This window comes from Typopeltis vanoorti, chromosome 18, assembly GCF_054136105.1.
Source record: "Typopeltis vanoorti isolate ZY-2024b chromosome 18, IOZ_Tvanoo_1.0, whole genome shotgun sequence".
Classification (NCBI taxonomy): domain Eukaryota; kingdom Metazoa; phylum Arthropoda; class Arachnida; order Uropygi; family Thelyphonidae; genus Typopeltis; species Typopeltis vanoorti.
In genome coordinates, this window is record NC_143566.1 from 42,600,176 (window position 1) to 42,622,878 (window position 22,703).

The following is a 22,703-nucleotide window of genomic DNA, read 5'->3' on the forward strand; positions in this document are numbered from 1 at the left end:
AAGCTAAATGTTAACTGTTCTGGAACAATAGATTGATCCATCAGTGTGCTCCTATTGCAGAATTCTTATGCAGTTTGAACAACAGCTCTAGCACTTCCTCCTCATCCACATGAGTTTCATCATTCAGTGAAGAGGTAGCAGTGAGTTCAATGTTGCATAATACCACATATTACTCGGAAAACTTGCTGTTCTGTGGAGTGGTTCTCCAAGAATCCAAGTTGTTCATCAAGGATGAGATTTAATTCTTTAGTAACTTTCTGCAGTCTTATTAGTATTACCCTCTCAGCTAATTTTCCTAGGCAGGAAATCAGGTAGATTGGGCAATTTAGGAGAAAGTATGCTGCTTTTCCAGGTTTTGAGATTAAGATCACATCTGCTACTTTCCATTGTGTGAGGAATTAGTGATATATCTTAACACTGCATTATTAAGAGCAATAATGTACATTACGACTTTATGTGGCAAAATCATTGAAGAGTTTATTAGAAATACCATCTGGGCCTCATGTTTTTCTATTCTTAAGTTTGTTGATGATTTCATGTACCTCAGCAGGTGATGTCAGTTGGATGGGGTTTATGTACTCTGTGCATCTTAGCTTACAACCTACCCAGGTGTGTACTTTACTGATGAAGTCTAGATCTGCATGGGTGTAGTTTTGACTACACTGCTTTCTCTGGGCAGTTGGCAAAGGCTTCAGCTTTGTCTATGTCATGGTGAACTAGGTCACATTCATCATGGATTAGTGGGAGAGTTTTTAGTCTGTGCATAAAGCTTTGGTAATATTCCAATGAGCCTGATTCTCTGTGTTTGTGTCATAGTCATAACTTTATGACTAAAGTTATGTCTCCCAACAATGATTTCAATAGGTTTTAAGTGCATATTGAACTTCTTTGTAGCCTATTGAGCAGTTTTCGGTATGTTCTGGGACCAGCATTCATTCTATGGTATTGACTCTGTTCTTTTAATCAGGCTTTTAATCTCATCTGAAAGTCGATCAGAATTTGTGAATTGCAGATACATGATGGTAGCTATAATGTAATTGTTATCTGCTTTTCTAGGCTTGAAAATGAGTCATCGAGTCCATTATTACCTTCGAGTCAATGGTTGAAATTGGGCCAACAGATTCGTGAAAAGCAGCTGTTAGTTTGTGACCAGATCTGGGCTACTTTTGTGTTGTAAAAGTTGGAGTTAAATTGGGTTGTGGTCAGAGCTGAGATTATCCATTACACTTATTTGATATTGATGCATGATATGTTGTAGTACTGCTATGTCAAGGACATCAGGAAGTTCTGCTGCAATGTAGTACATAGGTTATAAAGGTCCTATGATCACCATTTCAATTTGTTTCTGCTGTTCCAGGCTGTGTGCTGAGTGTTTAGGTCTCCTGCTAGCATTGCTTCATTTTTGACTAGAATTTCAGTTTAGTCTGCTTCTAGTAACTGTTTATTTGGAGACTTATATACAGCGCATATTTTCAGGTGACCCACATTTGCAGTTTGGGCCTCCACTCCATGATTTCTATATTGGTAGTAGTAGGATTTACAACTTCATTGTGTTATATATTGAGCTAACAAATATGGCTATTACCCCCAAAGCACTAGGTCTGTCATTGCAGTATAGAACATAGTTCCTGAGCTTTGGGTTATCAACTGGTCGAAGGCAAGTTTCATTTACAAGTATTACCTCAGCACCATAGTATGTCATAAATTCTTGTAGTGTGCACATTTGTTCCCTAGACCACTGGCATTCCAGAACACAATCTATAGAGAATTTGGCCTTCTACACTTGTTAACCATCAACTAGTGGTAAGGATTGTTTGTGTATCTCAAAAATTTGTTTGTGGGGTCCTGGGGTTTGGTTTGCTTTGCTGAACTCGATTAACATTTCACTCAGAGTGGCTGCTATGACTGCAGCTTTGTTGGATTTGGTTGGACATTGGGGTTCGGTTTTTCCTGCAGGTTTTGAAGCCACCACCTCTGCATACAAGGTATGTTCTTGGGTGGTTTGTTGTGTCATTGGAGGGTTATCAACATTTGCTATGGGTGCCCTTGCAGTTGTTGATGGGTGCTTAAGTTTTCTTTAATTGATTTTTGGGTGGCCAAGTATTGGTTGCACCATCTGCAGTTGGTGCATTTAGCTGGCTCTGTTTTTGATTTTTTGCAGGAAGTCATTTTGTGGTTTTCTCTGCATTAATGCTGCTGCTGCTGCTGCAAGGCAGAAATCAGCCTTGCAGCAGCATTACAAGTAGCCAAATTTTTGACAATGGTGGCACTTTCCAGTTGATACCTTCTGTTCTAATCGTTCTGGTTTAATAGCCAGATTGCAAACTGTTTTTAGGTCAGATTTCTCTATACTGTTTGATGATTTCCACTAGGACAAGACACAATGGCCATTTATCTGCTCAGCATATGTGCCAAACTTTAACAAGGTTTCGTTAATGGTTTTGGAGGTATCGTGTGACAGATTCAGTGGTGACAGATTCTGTAATACTGCACAGCACTACTTTGAAGTTTTTTCACTTTTAAAAGTGGATGTGTGCTATTGGATGTTTGTATTGTCTAAAAATTTAGTGAGTGTGCAGTAGATGGCTACCATCTCTGACTGTATTCAGATCCCCCTTGTCCATATTCCTAGCTTTTGTAACATTTATTTTACAGTTTTTGGGTGCTGTGGCCACTTCTGTCCATTCTTTCTTGGCTCACAAGATAACAGGATGAACTCTTTCCTTATATTGGTTCATTTCTACTTCCATGTAGTTTTTTTTGCATCATTTTTTTCCTTCTGACTTTGCAGAACCTATCTTGTTCCTCAGCTGTTTCCCGAGTAAAATGTGAGTGAGATTCTGAGTACAGAGTCTGGGACTCTGGTACAAGAATTTTATGACTTCATTTACAAGAAGTCATAAAATCTTCTGAATTGTGCAAAAGTCTGTTCAAACTCTAGACTTTCCCACTGGAGAAAGTCTAGAGTTTGAAAGTCTAAAGTTCGCAGAGCAATCCTAAATTCTAAGTTAAGAGAGGAGATAGAAAAACAAAAAGAGAAGAGAGAAATAGAATAAATCTAGTAACTAGATGCCAAAGTCCTTATCCTTATAGTCCTTATAAGGACTGGCTTAAAGGGGCGAAGCAAGAATGCTTTTCATATTCCCTGTTATCTGTAGAGGACAGTGTAGGGATAAGGTGTTCTTGAGCTATTTAAGCTCTGATCATGACAGGAGGGTAACAGCAATAGCCAAGCCTCAGTTAGAACTTCATTGGCTACAGCATTGCCATCCATTACCCTCCAAGGGTATTGGATTGAATGAATCAATCACCACATCTCATGGTCAATTGATTCACCCAGATGCCAAAGTGGAAGTAATACAGAAGTCATATATTTCCTGATTCCCGTACAGAAGTAGTGAAAAGGTGTAACATCTTATTAATAAAATATTCTGAATTAGAGATGGTTAGTGAAAATTTTTTCACTTGGCTATAAATTAAATAAAAGATGCCAATAAATTATATTCTTGTTTAATCCTTTATCCAAGTCTAAGCAAACTGTTTGCTTACACTTGGAAAATATATGATTTGGCATAACTTCAACCTAAGTATCTGTTCTGGATCTGGCTCCGACTGATGAGACCTCAATAAAGGTCAAAACAAGTCTGGGTAGTGGCCCTTCCTATAATGCACAGGATTATACATACCTAAAAGGACAGGTGCTATGCATTCTTGGATACTTAAGCAATTAATGTTACGTCATTAGCCTCTATATAAAAGTAGCCTGGTCATGAAGATACTTCCCATGCAAACTTAGTCTACTTTCACTTGGATAAAGGATTAAATAAGAATATAATTCCTTGGCATCTTTTATTTAATTTATAATCAAGTGAAAAAACTTTGTAGAGTGAGTGCCCTCCCTTGATGAGTATTTGGACTCCCTGGAGGAATTTGGACTCCTGATGAGTATTTGGACTCCCATGGCAGAAATTTAATTTGTACATTAATCATATAGGAAATAATCTCAGAAGAAATATTTAGTTGTTTGATGATAATGATGCAAATTTGGGCAACATAATAATTGATCAAGGAAAGAGCATAATAGTTAATCAAGATGCAGAGAGCTTGCAGGATGATTGAAATGGGCTGCCAGCTAAAAGCAAAAAATAATGGATGCAAGTTTCATGTGGAAAAGTATAAAATTGTGCATTCTGGAATGAACAGATTAGCTGTATATCATTGACAGAACTGTACTTCAGCATACTGATGAGGTTAGGGATTTGGGAGTATATATACTTATGGAATGTGAATTAAAGTTCTGAGGAGATACTGTAAAAATGGTTAAAGCAGCTCATTGGATTATTATTATTATGTGACACCTCCAGGGAGTCCAAATACTCATCAAGGGAGGGCACTCACTCTACAACTCTCTGTTCTCCACCATTCATTCCACCAACTACTACAAACCGCAACTACCATCATCTACACCAATGCCATTTACTGCCCACCATCACCACTAGTATTTTCACAGACAATCACAAACATCCATGCCCATGGCAGAATTTGAACCCACGGCCTTTTGGCTGGAGAGTGGATACACTAACCACTCGGCCAACCAGGCCAAAGACACACTGAAGAACACACTGACAAACATAGATAAGGAGGTTATTATATCTCACTATATGACTTCAATGTGACCCCCATCTGGACTAAACACACAGATTTAGTTCCATGGTTTTTTTTGGAGGATGAGGAAGAGATTCCCAGGAGGATCAAAAGGCAGCTGATGCAAGTCTATGGAATTCTCTTCATGAAGCTAGTTTAAAGACTTGGAGGAATATGACAGAAACATGTAAGTTACTTAAATTGTTTAATAAGATTGATGCACTGGAAATTTTTCAGTACATGATTAGTTGGGAGAGGAGTGAGGGAGAGAACTAGGGTTCATTTCTGAGATCCCTAGCTCTCTCCTAGTTAGCAAGGGCTTGAGAACTAAAGTTTTGCTTGAAGAGTGTAAAAGACTGGAATGGGCTGCCAGTTGTGAATGCTGTGTATGTGAATAAGTTCAAAGTAAAGTATGACAGGGATGTATTCTGTCATAAAAGACAGACTACATCCCTGATATGTGAATCGTGTATGGTGTTTGGCGCTTAGTGAAATGTTTAGTGGACCCTCGATGATTTCTTATGGACTTCATGGAGATGCAGAATGATAATAATTTTAGTATTTCTGATGGATTCTGCAGTTCTAATATATTCAAGCACTATTTATTGTGGTCTCCAACTAGTCCTGCATAATATGCTTGCACACAGTCAACAGAGTTGGACATAATCTGCTCATGCACATCACCTATTTTCACTGGAATATGCATATTCCTGGCCATTTCCTATATCAGAAACACTTGGTCAAGTTTACCAAATGGGGCAACATGAATACCTATAAAAATCTAAGAATGTTGTCATTAAGCTATGTCCCTGAAGTTCTCAATCCCAATTATGTTAAATAATAATGGTCTCTTTGCCACTCAAGAAATTCATTTTTCTTACTTACATGTGCTTTTTTTTTTTTCCCTTCCATTTCAGTATACATTTCCTGGAGAATTTGTCTGGAAGAGTATTAAAATATTTTAACTTTCTAGGTAGAAAGAAGCTCAGAGCAACGAACTCTTAAAACAGTGGTGAATGGAATGGAAAGAAGGTCAACCTTCTTTCCATAAATCATACCTCAAAAAAGTTTTACCAAACAGTAATAATAAAAACACAGATGCATGCATGTGTGCATACACACACATACACACACATGCATACAAACAAGCAAATAAACAAACACACACATACCTGTGATTTTAACATTCCTACAGTCATTGCCAGATTAACTTCAAATGGAATTGGTCCACAGTGTAAGTGTTCATTCTCAATAAAGATATTAACTCTGTAAATACATAAAATGCATTCAACCATTTTAATAACATATATTATCAATATCATCTTCTAGAAAATGGTAAACATTATTTTAATATTTTGATGGAAGATTTCAATGCAAAGGGAAAAAGAAAATTCAAATGAAGCATCTGTGAGAATTAATAGTATTAGTATTAGAAATGAAAGGGGAGAAATGCATTTTTGGAAATTATGGAGACAACTACCGTGTTTGAATGAAAACTTTAGTTTACTGTTACTAAAATTTTACAATTCGACGTTTCGACCTTTATGTTAAGGTCATCTTCTGGAGCGTACAATTATACACAGGAAACAAGCTATACTACAATCATACTGGTTCGTTAAAGACACTGACTAACCGCTACCACAATTGTTGGCCTGACCTCTGGTGGGGAAAAAAAAAAAAATTATACATCAACGCTAAAGTCCTATTATTTGTGTTGTCTACTATATACATATATTAACATTATATTAACATCATTCCAGCCAGTTGGAGTGGAATGGTTTCTAATAATAGCAGATTGGCTAGAGTCCTGACTTGTGTTGAATCTTTCAAATTAGGTTGGCTGAATGTGTGCCATCCAGATCCTTGGAATTTTCATACCATCTTTATTGTTGATATTTGGGTGGTTTATCAGGATTTCGCAGGATTCTTTAAATTTTCTTTCGTACCATGTTTTTGTACAGTGTAGGGAGCAGGTGCTTTTCCAGTTGATTTGGTGTAAGGTGTTGAGTGCGTGGTCTGAGAGGCCTGCTTCACCATAATGGTTATATTTAATGTGTCTAATGTGTTCTTTTTTGCGTATAGGGATTGTCCGTCCTGTTTCACCAATGTACGGTAAGTTACAGGTGCAGCGGATGCAATAGACTCCAGGATGTGCTAATGGGAGGAGAGGGTCCTTAGAGGAGCTGAATATGGTTTTAAGTTTAGTGGGTGGTTTAAAGGTGGCATTAAGGGTATAATGTTGTAGGATTCTGTTGATTTTTTCTGATAACCCTTTAATGTATGGGATGGCTATGGTTTTACTGTAGTCTAGATTCGTTTTTGTTGTGGTTTTATAGAGTATTTTATTGACAGTATTTTTGTTATAGCCATTGTTTATGAATGTGTCACTAATGATTTTTAGTTCTTGTTTCAGGGCCTGCTGGTTAGAGCAAATAGTTGTGGCTCTGTTTTTAAGGGTGTTTATGACTCCATATTTTTGTGCTGGGTGGTGATATGAATTCGCATGTATGTATTGGCCCGTGTGTGTCGGTTTTCCGTAGACCGTGAAGGATAGATTGCCTGAAGGAAGACGTGTAACTAGTGTGTCTAGGAACGGGAGCGAATTTTGGTTTTCGATTTCGATGGTAAATTTTATGCGTTCGTGTTGTTTGTTTAGGTGGCTAAGGAATGTGTTTAGCGTTTGTCGACCGTGCGGCCAGATCGCGAACACGTCGTCAACGTATCTGAGCCAGATTGTCGGTCGAAGCGTGGCGGAATCAAGAGCCCTTTGCTCAAAGGTTTCCATGTAGAAGTTCGCGATTGGGGGGGATAATGGTGAGCCCATGGCCGTACCTTCCTTTTGTAGGTAGAATTTGTTTTGCCACACGAAGTAACCGGACTTTAGTACGTGGGCAAAGAGGGCCGTAATGTCGGGCGGAAATTTGTTCTGTAGTAGGAGAATTGTGTCATTGATGGGGACATTAGTGAAAAGGGCAGAAACGTCAAAACTGACTAATAAGTCATCTTTGTCGAGTGTTATGTTTTTGATTATGTTTATAAAGTGTTGTGTGTTTTTTACGTAGGAGGGGGAATGACCTACCAACTCCTTGAGTGTTGTCGCTAATTTCTTGGCTAGGTGGTAATTGGGACTGTCTATTCCTTCCACTATTGGTCGAAGGGGCACATTTTGTTTGTGTATTTTCGGAACCCCATATATTCTGGGGGGGCGGGCGTAGTGGGGTTTGAGTTTTTTAACTGTGTCTGGTGGCCAAGAAGTGACGGACTTTAATAGTTTTTCTGTTTTGTCCTTTATCCTCTTTGTTGGGTTATAATTTACCATTTTATATGTGTTGTTATCGGCTACTAGTTGGTTCATTTGCAGTATGTATGTTGACCTGTCAAGGACAACAGTGGCACTGCCTTTATCAGCTTTCGTTATTAAAATTATCAGCCTAAAAGAAAGGAAAGGGGAGAAACATCAGTGGAATTTGTGGATAAAAAAAAATCTAAATATAATGAATACTTTTTTCAAAAAGAAACCTCAAAACAAATGGATCTGAAGATATGGAACTAACAAGAAACTGATTATATATTAAGAGATAAACCATAATAAGGTACAAGATATAAATATTATACATAAGTAAGATTAAGCAAAGATTGCAGATTAGTCAGAAGCAATAAATAGTAATAAACCTAAGAATGGCAAGACAAAAACTGTTAAAAGAGAAAACCAGAAACATCTTAGAAATATTGAAAATGAAAAAAAGATGAATTTCAAGTAAATTTAGCAAAAGAAATGAAAAAATGGCCCCAATTTTGAATGTTGAAAATTTCAATAGTAGCCTAAAAAGAGAATAATAAAGAATTTTGAAAATGTATCTCTTCAGATAAACATGTAGGTTTCTGTAGTTAAGCAGTTCTGTAGGTAGTTTTTGGTATTAAGACCACACTATAATATAAAGAGTTCATTAAAAATAAACAATTAAAATCTGACAAGTTTCGTGTGTTGTAAGACTTGCATCATTACGGGGGTAATGGTATGTAAAGGTTATATACAATAAAAGCCTATTAACAAAAGCTGTTTAATTACACATATTAGATGCTTTTTATAACTTCACAACTGTTAAAATAATTGATAAATCAGAATACAAATGATACATTCGTTACTGTATGCATGTTGGAACATTGCCAGTTGTTGCTTTTATGTTCGTTTGCTATATGTGCTATATGGTGGCACTAGTGTCGCTGAAGACTGTGGTGGTGGATTTGAGCTGTGGTAAAAAAAAAAGTGTTTTTAAAGGTGTATAGTGTGACTTTTGTCATAAATTGTGCTACATTTTTCTCAGTAATACAAGTGTTCTTTTGTGATGCTGCTTTTGGAATTTAGTTGTTTATATTGTGTTATTTTTGGGTTACCAAGAAGGTGAGATCAGAGTCAGACGCATCTGCAGTGGAAGAGAAGATAAGTTTTCGTTATTTAGTATAGTTAAATATAGTTTATACTTATAGTATCGAGTAAGTAAATTAGCTTACAGTAGAGCATATGACACAGTATTCAGCGTTTAGTTGTACTAGTATTTAGTATTTAGTTGTAGTTCTTTGGCGTAATTTGAATGATGGTGGCTGCTGCTGATCCAATTACAAATGCATGTCACCAAGTCCTCTCCCATTCAAGGACTCTATTTTGTCTAACGTAAAAAAGGATTTTGTGGCATGTGGGACTTGTAGGCATTGATGGATATGTGGTGGGTGAGAGAAGGGGGGGGGGACTGCGTATATGTGTAAAATGTGGGCAATGGGGAAATTCAGTATATCGTAAGACTTACATCATTGGGGGGTAATGGTATGTAAAGGTTTTATACAATAAAAGCCTATTAACTATTAACAATTAGATGTCATGATATCTGACCTCGTTCAATCAGGAGCAGGAGATTTTTGAGAGATGAGTAGTGTGATAGGTGAGAATAATGATTGAAATATGAATGAAAAAAATAAGAGCGGGGAGTGTGGAAGGCTTGAACTATTGTGAAGTTTTCGGAGGTGGTCATGATTGAGAGGATGAATGGCGAGTAAGAGTGGCTAACTCACAGAGAGAGAGAGATAGATGAGCTGAAAGAGATGGTGGAAAGTCTCAGGAATGAGATGAGAAGTATGAAAGATGAGATTAGGTGAATGGAAGAGATGAATTCAAAGCGAATCGAGTAGAAGTGAGAGAGAGAGTTATGGGAATGATAGAAGAGGAGCGAATAGAAACAGTAGAAGAGAGGGAATGAGAGAGAGAGAGAGGTATGGGTATGATAGAAAAGGAGAGAATAGGAGCAGTAGAAGAGAGGGGAAATGAGGAATGGTTTTGAAAGCATATGGTGTGAGGTGGTGCAATATCAAGGAGGCAGGTTACAAGTGGGGTTCCACAGGGCTCAGTACTGGGACCTGTATTGTTTAACCTTTCTATCAATGACATTGTCAATGAATTGCAAGGGGATTCAGTTGTTTGCAGATGATGTGAAGCTGGGAAAAGTTATTAGTAATAGTGCAGATGTGGCAGCCCTGAAAAAAGGATTTGAATAAACTGGACAGATGCACAAATAAATGAGGGGGTCAGTCAATGTTCCCTCTGATTTTTTGCTGTGAGTGTGCGCCGAAATTTGCCTTCTTTTGAAAAGTATGTGCATACCCATACGAGTCACCATACTGATCATTTAAACAAAAAAGTTAAAAGATTTTAGTTCACTCTTTACCTTCTGCTATCAAAGGGACGTCAGTCCATTGGTGTCAATGGGCAGGACTCGATCCGGGGACCGCGCATGTAAGACCAACATGATATCGACTGTACTAGATAGGATTCTAAGTGTGTGTATTATTACCATCACCAAGTAAGTTGTGTGACATCAATCACAGAGCTAACATAAATATTTTATATGTATTTAATATTGATCTGATTAGAAGTAAGAAATAAAGTAAAAAAAAAAAAAGATAACACTAGTGACTGATTGTCTTTAATTAAATTTTCTAACTTTGCAAATAACTCTAAACATACATAATAAAATATTCCCATTACTAATTCTCACCTTGTTAAACATTCATAATAAGTCTGTTATTAATTCTCATCGTGTTTAGTTCTGGCTTCTCTCTCTTTATTTTTTCTGTCTTTGGCATTCACCCACTCTTTATACACACTATCTAAATTAATTGAATTTCCATATAATTGGTAACTTTTCCCTCTCATTAGCATATCCAAATGACATTCTCCTAAACAGTTTCTAAGTTGGTTTTTTATTTGATTCATTAGACTAAAACCTTGCTCACAGTCTGCACTAGATGCAAGGAAGGTTCCTCCAATATCCATCAACTTTGCCAAATCACAAAACTGCTCATTTTGAAGAGCAAATACAACCATTCGTGTAAAATTTAATATCATTTTGCATTTAATTTCTTCTTGTACAGAAAATTTGAAATCATTAAACTGACTAATTATTTCTGTAGGATCATCCAGAAAATCATGATATTTAAGACAAAGGGCATTAACATGTTCACTACCAAATGAGAAATCACAATGTGAAATAGAGGAGATATCAAACACTGACCATTCTTGTATCTCATTTTCAGGGAATCTGTCCTTTAAATGTGCACATAAACAATTTATAAAATTTAACAGGGGCCTAGTATCTACTGGTTCAGTCTCTTCTTGTTTAAGTAAAGCATTTACTCTGTCACTCCAGCAAGCGTCACCTTCTAAATACTGATTCCTGATTTTGTTAATCTTCCCTCTGGCAAAATGATGACTGTCTAGTGGTGTAAGGTTACTCCTTTGAAAGATTTTACAAATGGAAGCCATTTCTTCAAAAACATCACTTAAAACATTAACAGCTACTTTGAATGTGACGTTAGTTAATTTATTGTGACAATAATTAACCACGGGATCATTTGATTTGTCTTTTTCAAAATATGTGATCAGTCCCTCATAGTTTCTTATTATTGCCTGTAATGCAAAATGTCTGGATAGCCACTGCACTTCATTGAGTGGTCTGAAGGTGAGCGCTTCATTTTCAGACGCCTCGACAATTTCTTTAAATTCATGTCTTTTCACTGTGGAACGAGAAAAGTGTGTGTACACTGTTCTCATTAATGTATCAATATCTCTGATTAGTTTAATTTCCTTCCACGTATCACAGATCCCCAGATCCTCACGGTGAGCTACACACTGGACAAGATGTGGAACTTCTAATTTAAGTTTTCCAGCGACACCATTAACTTTGCCCAGCATCCCTGCAGCTCCATCAGAGGTAAACATCACCACTTTTTGGAGATCAAGTTTCTTTTCTTGATAAAACTGTTTAATAGCTAACACAATGTAGAAGGCATCACATGCCTGCAACTGAATTATTCTGCCAAAATATGTTTTATATTCATTACAATCTTTAGGTCTAAACTTATAATAGAGATGAGACATTTGTTAACAGTTATATCAGTGCTTTCATCAATGGTTAAGGTGTGGAAATTTGCAGATGCAATTTGCTCAAACATGTCATTTTCAACAATTAAATTAATTGTTTCCAGAAATTCAAACGCATAATTTTTGCTTCGCCAGCTGTCTGGGAGTTGAACATACTTTTCCATATGTTCATTAATATGTTGAACTGAAAGTTAAGAGTTATTCATCTTAACAACTAATAAGACACTGTCAATAAGAACTTTAATCTGCTCTGGGTTTGATCGTTTTCTCTCTCTCTCTCGGTCATCTGAACTTTCACGTAGCATACGCAGTACTCTTGTAGCTGGCAATGAACAATTTTGTTGCCTAAGTTTGTGTACACCATCCAGATGTATTTTACTTGTCAAATGCCGTTTCAAAAAGTCTAACTTCCAAGTGACATCAAACTTCTTCCCATTAGCAAAATCCCCAGCAACCTTTGCATCACGACAATAAACACAAACAACACCAATTGTAGCATCATACATAAATATTTCATGCAGTCGATTGTTTATCAACTCATGAGCTTTTGGCATAGCAGTTTTCACTATTTCATCCAGCCATTCACTTTTAAAGCAGCTAGCAGTTTGTTTTCGCTTCACACCTTTTGCTTCCTTTGAATTTGACATGGTGCATCAGTTTCTTGCAATTTTGTTATTTGAAGAATGTTTTTTTTATTGTTTTTATAAATTTACAAATGTACACTATTCACTGAATAACTTGGCAAGGCAAAAGCTGAACCAACACTAAACATTGCCGAGGGTAACACAAGAGCTAAAAGATATGCCTAGAGGCTAGATTTAATTAACTTGGTTGTATCTCAATGCGTGTACATGAATGTTATTATTTAGTCTACTATTTTAAAATTCCTTTTAAAAATTAGAGAACTTTGAAATGCTACAATATTTTTAATTGTACTCTAATTTAAGTTTTTAAAAGTATTTAATTATTTTTATTAAAATTATGAAACCATTGTTCCAATTCGCCATGATCTTGAACTAATTTGATCAGCCAATTACATTTGGGAATTTTCCATGAGCCAAGCCTGAGATGTAAACAAACCGTGCGCTATTCTATATGCTACTTAAAAATTACACATTTAAGCCCCACACCTTTCACTTTGGCATCAAACCACTAGCCTTAAATAGCGTTACTGTTAATAATTTATAAGTTTTGTGCAACTTCGAGAATGTAATAAAGAATGAGAGGTTATAGGCTTGAGTGTTGCTGAGTTACCATACTTTGTAAAGAATTTATAGGTTAATGTTTAGGTGGAACTTCTTTAATTAATAAATTTTAATTTCATCTTGAAAATCTAGTTTGCGCATATTTTTTGCTTTGTGTGCTAGTTGTAAAACATGTGTGCGCACGCGATGCACAGCTTAGAGGGGAACATTGGAGTCAGTTTAATGCAGCAAATTATAGTCTTGAAGTTTGGGATACATTGATGGGAGGTTGCATACTCAATTGGAAGAGCTGTACTGGAGGAAGTAGGGGAGACAAGAGATCTGAGGATGATGCCCGATAGAAAATTGAAATTCAGGGAGCATATTACAAAGGTGGTGAAGGTAACCCAGAGGATTGCTGCAATACTGAGAAGGATGCTGACCTGCAGAGATAAAAGATTTATCATTCTGTTGTATAAGACACTGAGCAGACCACAATTAGGCTAGTGTTCTCAAATTTGGTCCCCAGGATTTGAAGGGGATAAATTAACTGTGGAAAGGGTACTGAGGCAGATAACAAAGATGGTTTCAGGAGACTGTACAATGTTTGTTATGAGGATTGGCTGAGGGAATGTGGACTGCAGAGTTTGGCGGATAGAAGAAGAAGAGGTGATATGATCGAGACTTAAACTGTTGAGAGGCGGTTACAAAGTTGACACTGGGGAGTTCTTTCACTTAGTGGAACAGCGGGAAGGAGCAATGACAAGGGACCATTCCTGGAAGTTACGAAAGGAAGCTGTGAGCAAGAAGGTGAGGAGTGGTTTCTTTGTGTGGAGGGTGGTTGAACCATGGAATGCATTGCCTGATAGAGTGGTGAGAGCAAGAATGGTCAATGACTTTAAGGAGTGGTATGATAGACTTTGTGTTTCCTAGGAAGGACCTTCCACGATGAGTGTCTTGACTCCATGGAGGCCTGAATAATAATAATAATAATAATAATAATATCCTAGATCCCTGGTTGGTAAATTTTTGATGAAAGCAAACTTGATGTAAAATTAAGCCTTGATTCTTATTGCATTTGTGTAGGGAACCTAAGCATTTTTGAGGCTTCTTTAAATTTTCTTGTGAAACAGTTATTATCAATATATGACATTTCTGTCTGTTGCCAGAGTACTTGATGGCCTGTAATGGTTGTGTGGAATTCAAGACCTGATTTATTGGAAGTTTTTTCACTTGGTTAGACTATAAATTATATATTTAGTTTAATCCTTTATCCAAGTGTAGGCAAACAAAGTTTGCACCTGAAGTATCTTCAGGACTAAGGCAACTCGTGGCAAAGGTGGACTAACTTCACATCAGTTGCCTTAGTATCCCATAATGTAAAGCACATCTTGCGGACATGTATAATGCTATGCATTATGGGAATTATCCAGGCCGGTTTTGACCTTTATTGAGGTCTCTTCAGTGGGAGCCAGACCCAGAGGTGATACCAAGGTTGAAGCAATGCAGAAGTCATTTTCTATATATGAGTTGCCAAAAGGTGTCACACCTTATTATTAAATTACTCCGGATTAGAGGAAGATGTTGGAAGTTTTCTCACTTGTTAGTTTCTATTTTTGCATTATGGGAAGTGATGTGAAGTCAGTCCACCTTTGCCATGAGTTGCCCCAGTCCTGAATATACCTGTAGGCTCAAAGTCCTACTTCATTGCTATAGTCTCTCACAGTGCTTCAACAGCACCAGATGCCACACCGGCATGAAGAGCATCAAGGAACAGATCTGGGACCTAAACAAGGAGCAGACACTAGACGTGCTGAAGTTCCTAATGACAAAGTTTGAATCAGATCAGCCAGGTTTTTTAACCTGTACACCCAAACAAATGATCCAGATGGAGAGGATGAGGAAACTCAAGGAGAATTCACTACTGTTCTGCCATCAAAAACTCCCTGCCATAACAACTCACAAGGGTAGCACTCAAACAAAAGGCACAGAACAATTGAAGATCATATGGAGGAGAACTCACCAACACAGGACTTTCCAAGGAACACGAAAAAGATCCCCCCCCCCCCCCGCTGTCATATTACAGGATAAGGATAAATGGACTTCTGTCATATCAGCCCTTAGGGAGCATAATATCACATACTCCTGGGCTAAAACCTCAGATGAGGGAGTCAAAATCTAGCCCACTACTGTCACTGGCTACAGGCAGATGACAAGGCTAATGGACAACAAAAACCTTCCCTACCATACCTTTGCTTTACCTGGTGAAAAGACCCTGAAGGTGGTGATATGCTTCGTCATTGAAGGAATCATTCCTGAAGAAATCACTGCTGATCTAATCAAACAGAGCCTAATTACCCCAATTAAAGTGAGCAGGATACTCAGGTCTGACAAAAAGGCCAATGCCATTAGTACTTGTAGAGATTGACAACACTCAGAAGAAGATATATGAACTGACTATTTGCGGCCTCAGAATTACCATTGAGCCTCTAAGAAAGAACGCATCAGCAGGACAGTGCCACAGATGTCAGAGCTTTGACAATGCTCAAAACTATGCTCTGCCAACTTCAGGTGCCCAAAATGCGGAAAAGGCCACAAGACCATCACATGCACCAAACCGAGATCTATGCCAGCTAACTGTGCCAACTGAAGAGGTCCTCACCTCACCAACTACAAGGGATGCATCATACACCCAAAGAACCGCAGGTCAGCAAAAGCCACCTTTACACTGCCCTGCAGTGACACTCCAGGCAACCATGCAGGTCGCCATTAAGTTCAAACAACCTCCACCACTTCGACAACTCAGGAAAGAAAACAACCAGCAACCATGACCAAAACATATCCCGAGGCTGCACGAGCTAAGGATACTTCTTGCCATGAACTCACAAGCTCTAATCTAACATCAGTACTAACTGCCTTACTAGCTACCATGCTACAAGAAATCAGCAAAACAAATCCTTTGCCATCCTCCACAAAGAGATTCCTGCAAGGTACCCATTCAATTCTGATATCCCTCAATCATGAATAAAAGTAAGTAAACACAAACCTAACTCCCTCATGATTACACCGTGGAACGCAAATGGTCTGACCAACAAGATCCTTGAACTGCAAGAATTACTCACAGATACAATCTAGACATTGTCCTGGTTAACGAAACACATCTTAGGCCAGCTAATGGCCCTAAATTAAGTGGCTATGTGATGTATAGAACAGGCAGACTCACCGACTGTGGATTAGGTACAGCCGTATTCATTAAAAACTATCTAAGCCATAACGCCGTGACCAACCCACAAACCAAGAACCTAGAGATAACAGGTATTGAAGTTCATACTAACAATACTGGCAGCATCAAAATCTATGCTGCATACAACCCTCCTAGCATTCGATTATTGGCATCTGATTTGGACCCCATTCTCAGACTCCATTATTATGGCTGGAGATTTCAATGCCAAACATACAGCTTGGTTCAGCTCCACAATCAACAATAAAGGTCGTACTTTAATCCCACTCATCACAACCCAGCTGGAAACTCAGATGTACTTGATATAGTCATTCTTAGAAACATCAGTTACCAGTATCAGCTGGAAACATTAAACGAGCTATCATCCGACCACAACCCCATCCTGTTTAAGCTTGGCACACTAGAGCAACTCACTCCTTTATACCTTGGGGCAAACTCTCTAGAATTTTCCCAGAGCACATCGGCTCAGCCCCTGTTATTCACAATAAAGAGGAGATAGACATTGCCATAAACAACCTAACCAGTCAAATCAAAAAAGCAATAACATCAGTTACCCAAACCACTGTCTTTCACTCAATCAGCAGGATCCCTGAGGAAATCATGGACCTAATAAGAGCAAAAAACAAAGCTAGAAAGAGATACCACAACATAAGAGCCCCACAAGACAAAACAATATTGAACAGATTAAATCGGCAAGTGCGTGAAGCTCTTCAAAAACACTGAAACCATGATTGGGAAACCAAATTGACTAATTTAAACCCATAATAATTTTAGTTTAATCCTTTATCCCAGTGAGAGCAAACAAAGTTTGTGCCTGAAAATATCTTCAGGACTGAATATAGTGTTGTACTATCTTACCTGGGTAAGTAGTACAACACCAGTGCAACTCGTAGTAAAGGTGGAGCAAGCTACCAACACTCCTATCCCAGTATCTCCCATAATGCAAAACACATCTCCTTGTGGATATGTATACTGTTATGCATTAAGGGATTGGCCACTACCCAGACTAGTTTCGACCTTTATTGAGGTCTCTTCAGTGGCAGCTAGGCCCAGAGTTGAAGATACCAGGCAGAAGCAGAAGCAGTAGCTAGGTCATCTTTACCTATAGGAGTGTTTTGCATTATGGGGGATACTGGGATAGGAGAGTTGGTAGCTTGCTCCACCTTTGCTACAAGTTGCCCTGGTGTTGTACTACTTACCCAGGTAAGATAGTACAACACTATATTCAGTCCTAATGATATTTTCAGGTGCAAACTTTGTTTGCTCTCACTGGGATAAAGGATTAAACTAAAATTATTATAGTCTAACCTAGATAAATCCACCGCCGTGTCAAGCAAGTCCTAAGACAACAAAAGGATAATACACAACCTATCACACCTACCTCTCTAGCAGAAATAAAGCATTATAACCCACCTGAACAACAAAAAGGCTCCAGGGCCAGATGGCATCACCAACAGAATAATAAAATTGCTACCCAGAAAAGCTATAATTCATTTAATTCTCATAGAAAGGCTTATACGCTGGTTACACATAATTATTAATTGACTTAAGGAATTCACAACGTACAATAGCATATAAATTAAATTAAACTTTAACATATATTTCCAATATTTCGGCAACTCCATGTTGCCATTTTCAAAGGAACTTACAATAAAGACATGTGCACGCAGGCACTACATACAGTAAATGAGGATGAAGCAGGAAGCTATCGTTTCTCCTAAAAGTCCTGATGGTGCCCCCCTAGCGGGCTATGTATGTATTCTTGGCCGTTGGGCTGAAGGTCTTCTGATGTAAGTCTCTCAAATTTGGGGCAGGCTCATGCAACCAAATTTGTTAGGTTTGGCATGTTTCTTAGGGCTGAGGCTGATTCCATGAAACGTTTTTCAAACTTGAACTTGCTACGGTGTATTATTGTGGCTTTCTTCCACCGTATTCTGTGGCGTGTATCCAAAGCATGGTCTGCAAGACCAGAGTGGCTATACTGGTGAAAACGGATGTAGTCCTTGTGTTCTGAAATTCTGATATTCTCTGTCCTGCCTGTTTGGCCAAAGTAAGACAGCTTACAATGCTGCAAGGGACCTGGTATATACCAGGTAGCTCTAGGGGAAGTGGTTGGTCTTTAGTGGAGCAGATAAGGGATGCCAATTTTCTATATGGTCTGTAACAAGAGGTCGTAATGTTTTCTTAAGATTTTGGTAATTTTTTCCGAGGTGCCTCGGATGTAGGGAATGGTGATGGATTTAGAGTAATCCTTGTTGTGAAGGGGGATTTTGGATTATATATTGTAAGTTCCTTTGAAAATGGCAACGTGACGTTGCCAAAATATTGGAAATATATATTAAAGTTTAATTTAATTTATATGCTATTGTATGTTGTGAATTCCTTAAGTCAATTAATAATTATATAATTCATTTAGTCAACATAATCAACATTATCCTTAGATTTCAGCACTTCCTCACAACCTGGAAGAGTGCCGACATCATCCCGATTAAAAAGATTGGAAAGAATTACCAACTCCCTGAAAGCTACAGACTATCAGTCGCTTACCCAGTCTTGGTAAGATAGCTGAAAAAGTTATCCTCATAAGGTGGATAGGCTTATGTTTTCATCAGACATGTTGTAATAGATTTCACGGTATGATATGAACACAGATGGATAAGAAAATAACTATTTATTAAAACTTAAAAGCTAATATTTCGCTAGTATTATATCCAGCATCTTCAGAGCACACAACAGAAAGTTTGTTACAAATGCAAGACAACCACAATCCGGTGTAACAGTGGGGCTAGTATAAGTAATTGCAGTGTGCGACACAAGACTAAAGTCCTAATATAGCGCCATCTAGGTTTAAAAAAAAATCCATCACCTAGATGCTGCCATATCTTACGCTGCAATTACTTATACTAGCCCCACTGTTACACCAGATTGTGGTTGTCTTGCATTTGTAACAAACTTTGTGTTGTGTGCTCTGAAGATGCTGGATATAATAACAGCGAAATATTAGCTTTTAAGTTAATAAATAGTTATTTTCTTATCCATCTGTGTTCATATCATACCGTGAAATCTATTACAACATATCCTCATAAGGCTTCGATCAGAAATGGACAAGCTAGGAATTATTCCAAATGAGCAATTTGCATTCCATAAAGACCATAATACTGTACAACAGATACATAGACTGGTTGGGAATATTACAAAAGGCTATAACTGGAACCTCCATACAGCTGCAGTCTTCATAGATGCTGCAAAGGCTTTTGACAAGGTGTGGCATCAGGGCCTTCTTTATAAACTCATAGAATTCAACGTACCAATCAAGCTAATAAAAATAATCGATGAATACCTCAAAGACAGATATATGCAAATTAAAATTAATGAAATTGTATCAACTAGATGCAAAATCCTGGCTGGTGTGCCTCAGGGCTCACTCTTGGCCCCCATTTTATTTTCAATCTACATAGCTGACATCCCTCAAAACCCAAGTAAAACCATCACTGCACTATATGCAGATAATACTGCTCTACCAGCAAGATCTCTCAGCCCCCAACTGGCAATCAGGAGACTCCAAAGCAGTATTCATATTATCGAGAAGTGGCTGATGGACTGGAGAATTCAAGTAACCCCCACCCCCCTAAAAAAAAAAGTTCATCTATACTGTTTTCCAAAAAGGTCTTGAGCAAAGACATATACCTATTAGGAGTTAAGATTCCATGGCAAACTGAAGTTGAATACTTCGGCATGCTGTTTGACAAAAAATTCCAATTCAGCAATCGTATAAAACACATAGGCTAGAAGACATCCAAAGCAATTGCGCAACTCTACCCCATGATCCACAGCAGAAGCAAACTGGATATACGTAGCAAACTACTTACAGGGTGTTCGGGATAAATTTGACATATTTATAATTAATTATATTTTTCCGTAAGTTACATGTATTAACACACACTTCTCTTCATTTAAAAGTTTGGACCCTTCTTCATTCATATACAAGATGTCAGAAAGGATGGATAGCTGGAACCCACCTGAATCATGGAAGAGAATAACTTGTATCATGATGATTCGTGCCCGCCATCAAAATAAGGATATTACGACTGCTGCCCAATGCTCCCTGAATACAGTAAAAACAATCAGGCATGAACTAGAGACTTGCAATGGTGACTACGAGGATGTAGCAAGAAGAAAGATCCCTAGCAGACGATCTGATTGCGTTCGTACAGCAGAATTCCTCGCAAATCTGCAGGAACAGGTGTTGAAGAACCCTGGCATTGGAATTCGGGCTTTGTTCGTGGAGTTGCTAACTGTAGTCAAGCCCTGGATAACAAGGGTAGCCAATGGTAGGCCGTATGTATGGCAGCAGGATTCGGCCCCTTGCCACACCTCTGGGAAAAGTCAAAAATGGTTGTCTGAAAATTTCTACGACTTCACCAGTCCAAATGTTTGGCCTCCAAACTCCCCAGACCTTAACCCCATGGATTATTTTGTATGGGGCGCAGTTGAAAAAGACACCAATCGCACTTCCAGTAATACAAAAGCCCAGTTAATGGATAAAATTAAAACAGTTTTTGCGGCCCTTCCCAGGGAGACTGTAGCATCAGCTTGTTCGAGGTTCCGAAGCAGAATTGAAGCTGTGATCGATGCTAATGGTGGTTATTTTGAGTAAATCTTGTTGATAGTATTGTAATTAACTCTGCCTGTAATGTTTTTTTGTCAATTCATTAAATTTAATAGATACAAAGAAGATTTTCTTTTTCCTTACGAAACTGTCAAATTTATCCCGAACACCCTGTATATACAAGATGGTAATACGTCCAGTCATTACTTATGCATCTCCTGCATGGAGCCATACCTCGGATACAAATATTCAAAAACTGCAGAGGATACAGAACAAATGCCTGAGGATAACTCTGAGTACCCCATGGTTTATCAGAAATTCACAGATCCACAGAAAAGTCAACATTTCTTACATCTCTCTTCCCTTGTCCATGATCTAGCAGCAAAGTTTTTTCATCAAGGCAAGTAATCATCCAAACCTGTTGATCAAACAAGCTTCGAATTATAATGAAGTGGAATACTACAGGTGCAATAGGCCCAAATCAATCTTATGCTCAGCTGAACACAGCTAACCTCACTGCCCTCACAGTGAGCTAATTAGAGCTCAATAACACTCCACTCAAAAAACTTCCCTTAAAGACAAAGAGGAATATGAAAAGCATATGTGCTATACCCATCAAACCAGTAATGTTCTGCATTCTACCTTGGTATCACCTCTGGGTCTGGCTCCTACTGAAGAGACCTCAATAAAGTCACTACCCAGTCACTACCCAGACTGGTCGAAACCAGTCTGGGTAGTGACCCTTCCCATAATGCATAGCATTATAGATACCCGTAATGATATGTGCTTTGCATTATGGGATACTAAGGCAAGTGATGTGAAGTCAGTCCACCTTTGCCACAAGTTGCCCCAGTCCTGAAGATACTTCAGGCACAAACTTTGCTTGCTTACACTTGGATAAAGGATTAAATTAAATAAAGGATTAAAATAAATATATAATTTATAGTCTAACCAAGTGAAAAAACTTCCAACATCTTTGGCTAATCAGAGTAATTTAATAATAAGATGTGACACCTTTTGGCAACTCATATATGGAAATGTGACTTCTGCATTGCTTCAACCTTTGTATCACATCTGGGTCTGGCTCCCACTGATGTGCTTTTGTGCAGAAGTGGTTTTGGTTTTTTGCAGTTAATGGTTTTGTGGCAAGGCTGTAACCAATGAAGCCTTAAATGAGGCTTGGCCATTGCTGTTTCTGGGTCTGGCTCTCACGGATGTGCTTTTGTGCAGAAGGGTCGGTGCTTTCCCTGACATATGATTGGCTCTGCTTCAAGGTAGGATTTTGCCTGTCTCTGAGTGAGGCCACCACTGAGACTATGGCTCTGCTCGGTGGTGGGGCATGCCTGCCACTGGGAAGGGCCACCTCTGAGTTAAATGATCACCCTGGTCGCTCATTGTGTAATCTGAGTGATTGTACAAGTTTTTGGAGAGGTAACCCTGCACTTAAAGGTCTGGGTAGTGATCCTTCCCATAATGCATAGCATTATACATGTCTGCAAGGAGATGTGCTTTGCATTATGGGATACTAAGGCAAGTGATGTGAAGTCAGTCCACCTTTGCCCCGGGTTGCACCACTGCTGAAGATACTTCAGG

The 22,703-nt window shown here is 38.3% G+C and overlaps 1 protein-coding gene across 10 annotated transcripts in view; it reads right to left on the reverse strand.

Annotated features, from left to right (window-relative positions):
• The window catches only part of LOC150096616 (ranBP-type and C3HC4-type zinc finger-containing protein 1-like), a 333,124-nt gene that overhangs the window by 261,523 nt on the left and 48,898 nt on the right, over positions 1–22,703 (reverse strand). For all 10 annotated transcript variants that reach the window (XR_016549851.1, XM_090408566.1, XM_090408567.1 and 7 more), the window contains exon 3: positions 5,817–5,910. Coding sequence is in view for 9 of the 10 variants with exons in the window: in XM_090408566.1 (XP_090264692.1) it covers positions 5,817–5,910 (94 nt within the window). In the remaining variant the exon portion in view is untranslated. The remainder of the gene's footprint in view (positions 1–5,816; positions 5,911–22,703) is intronic.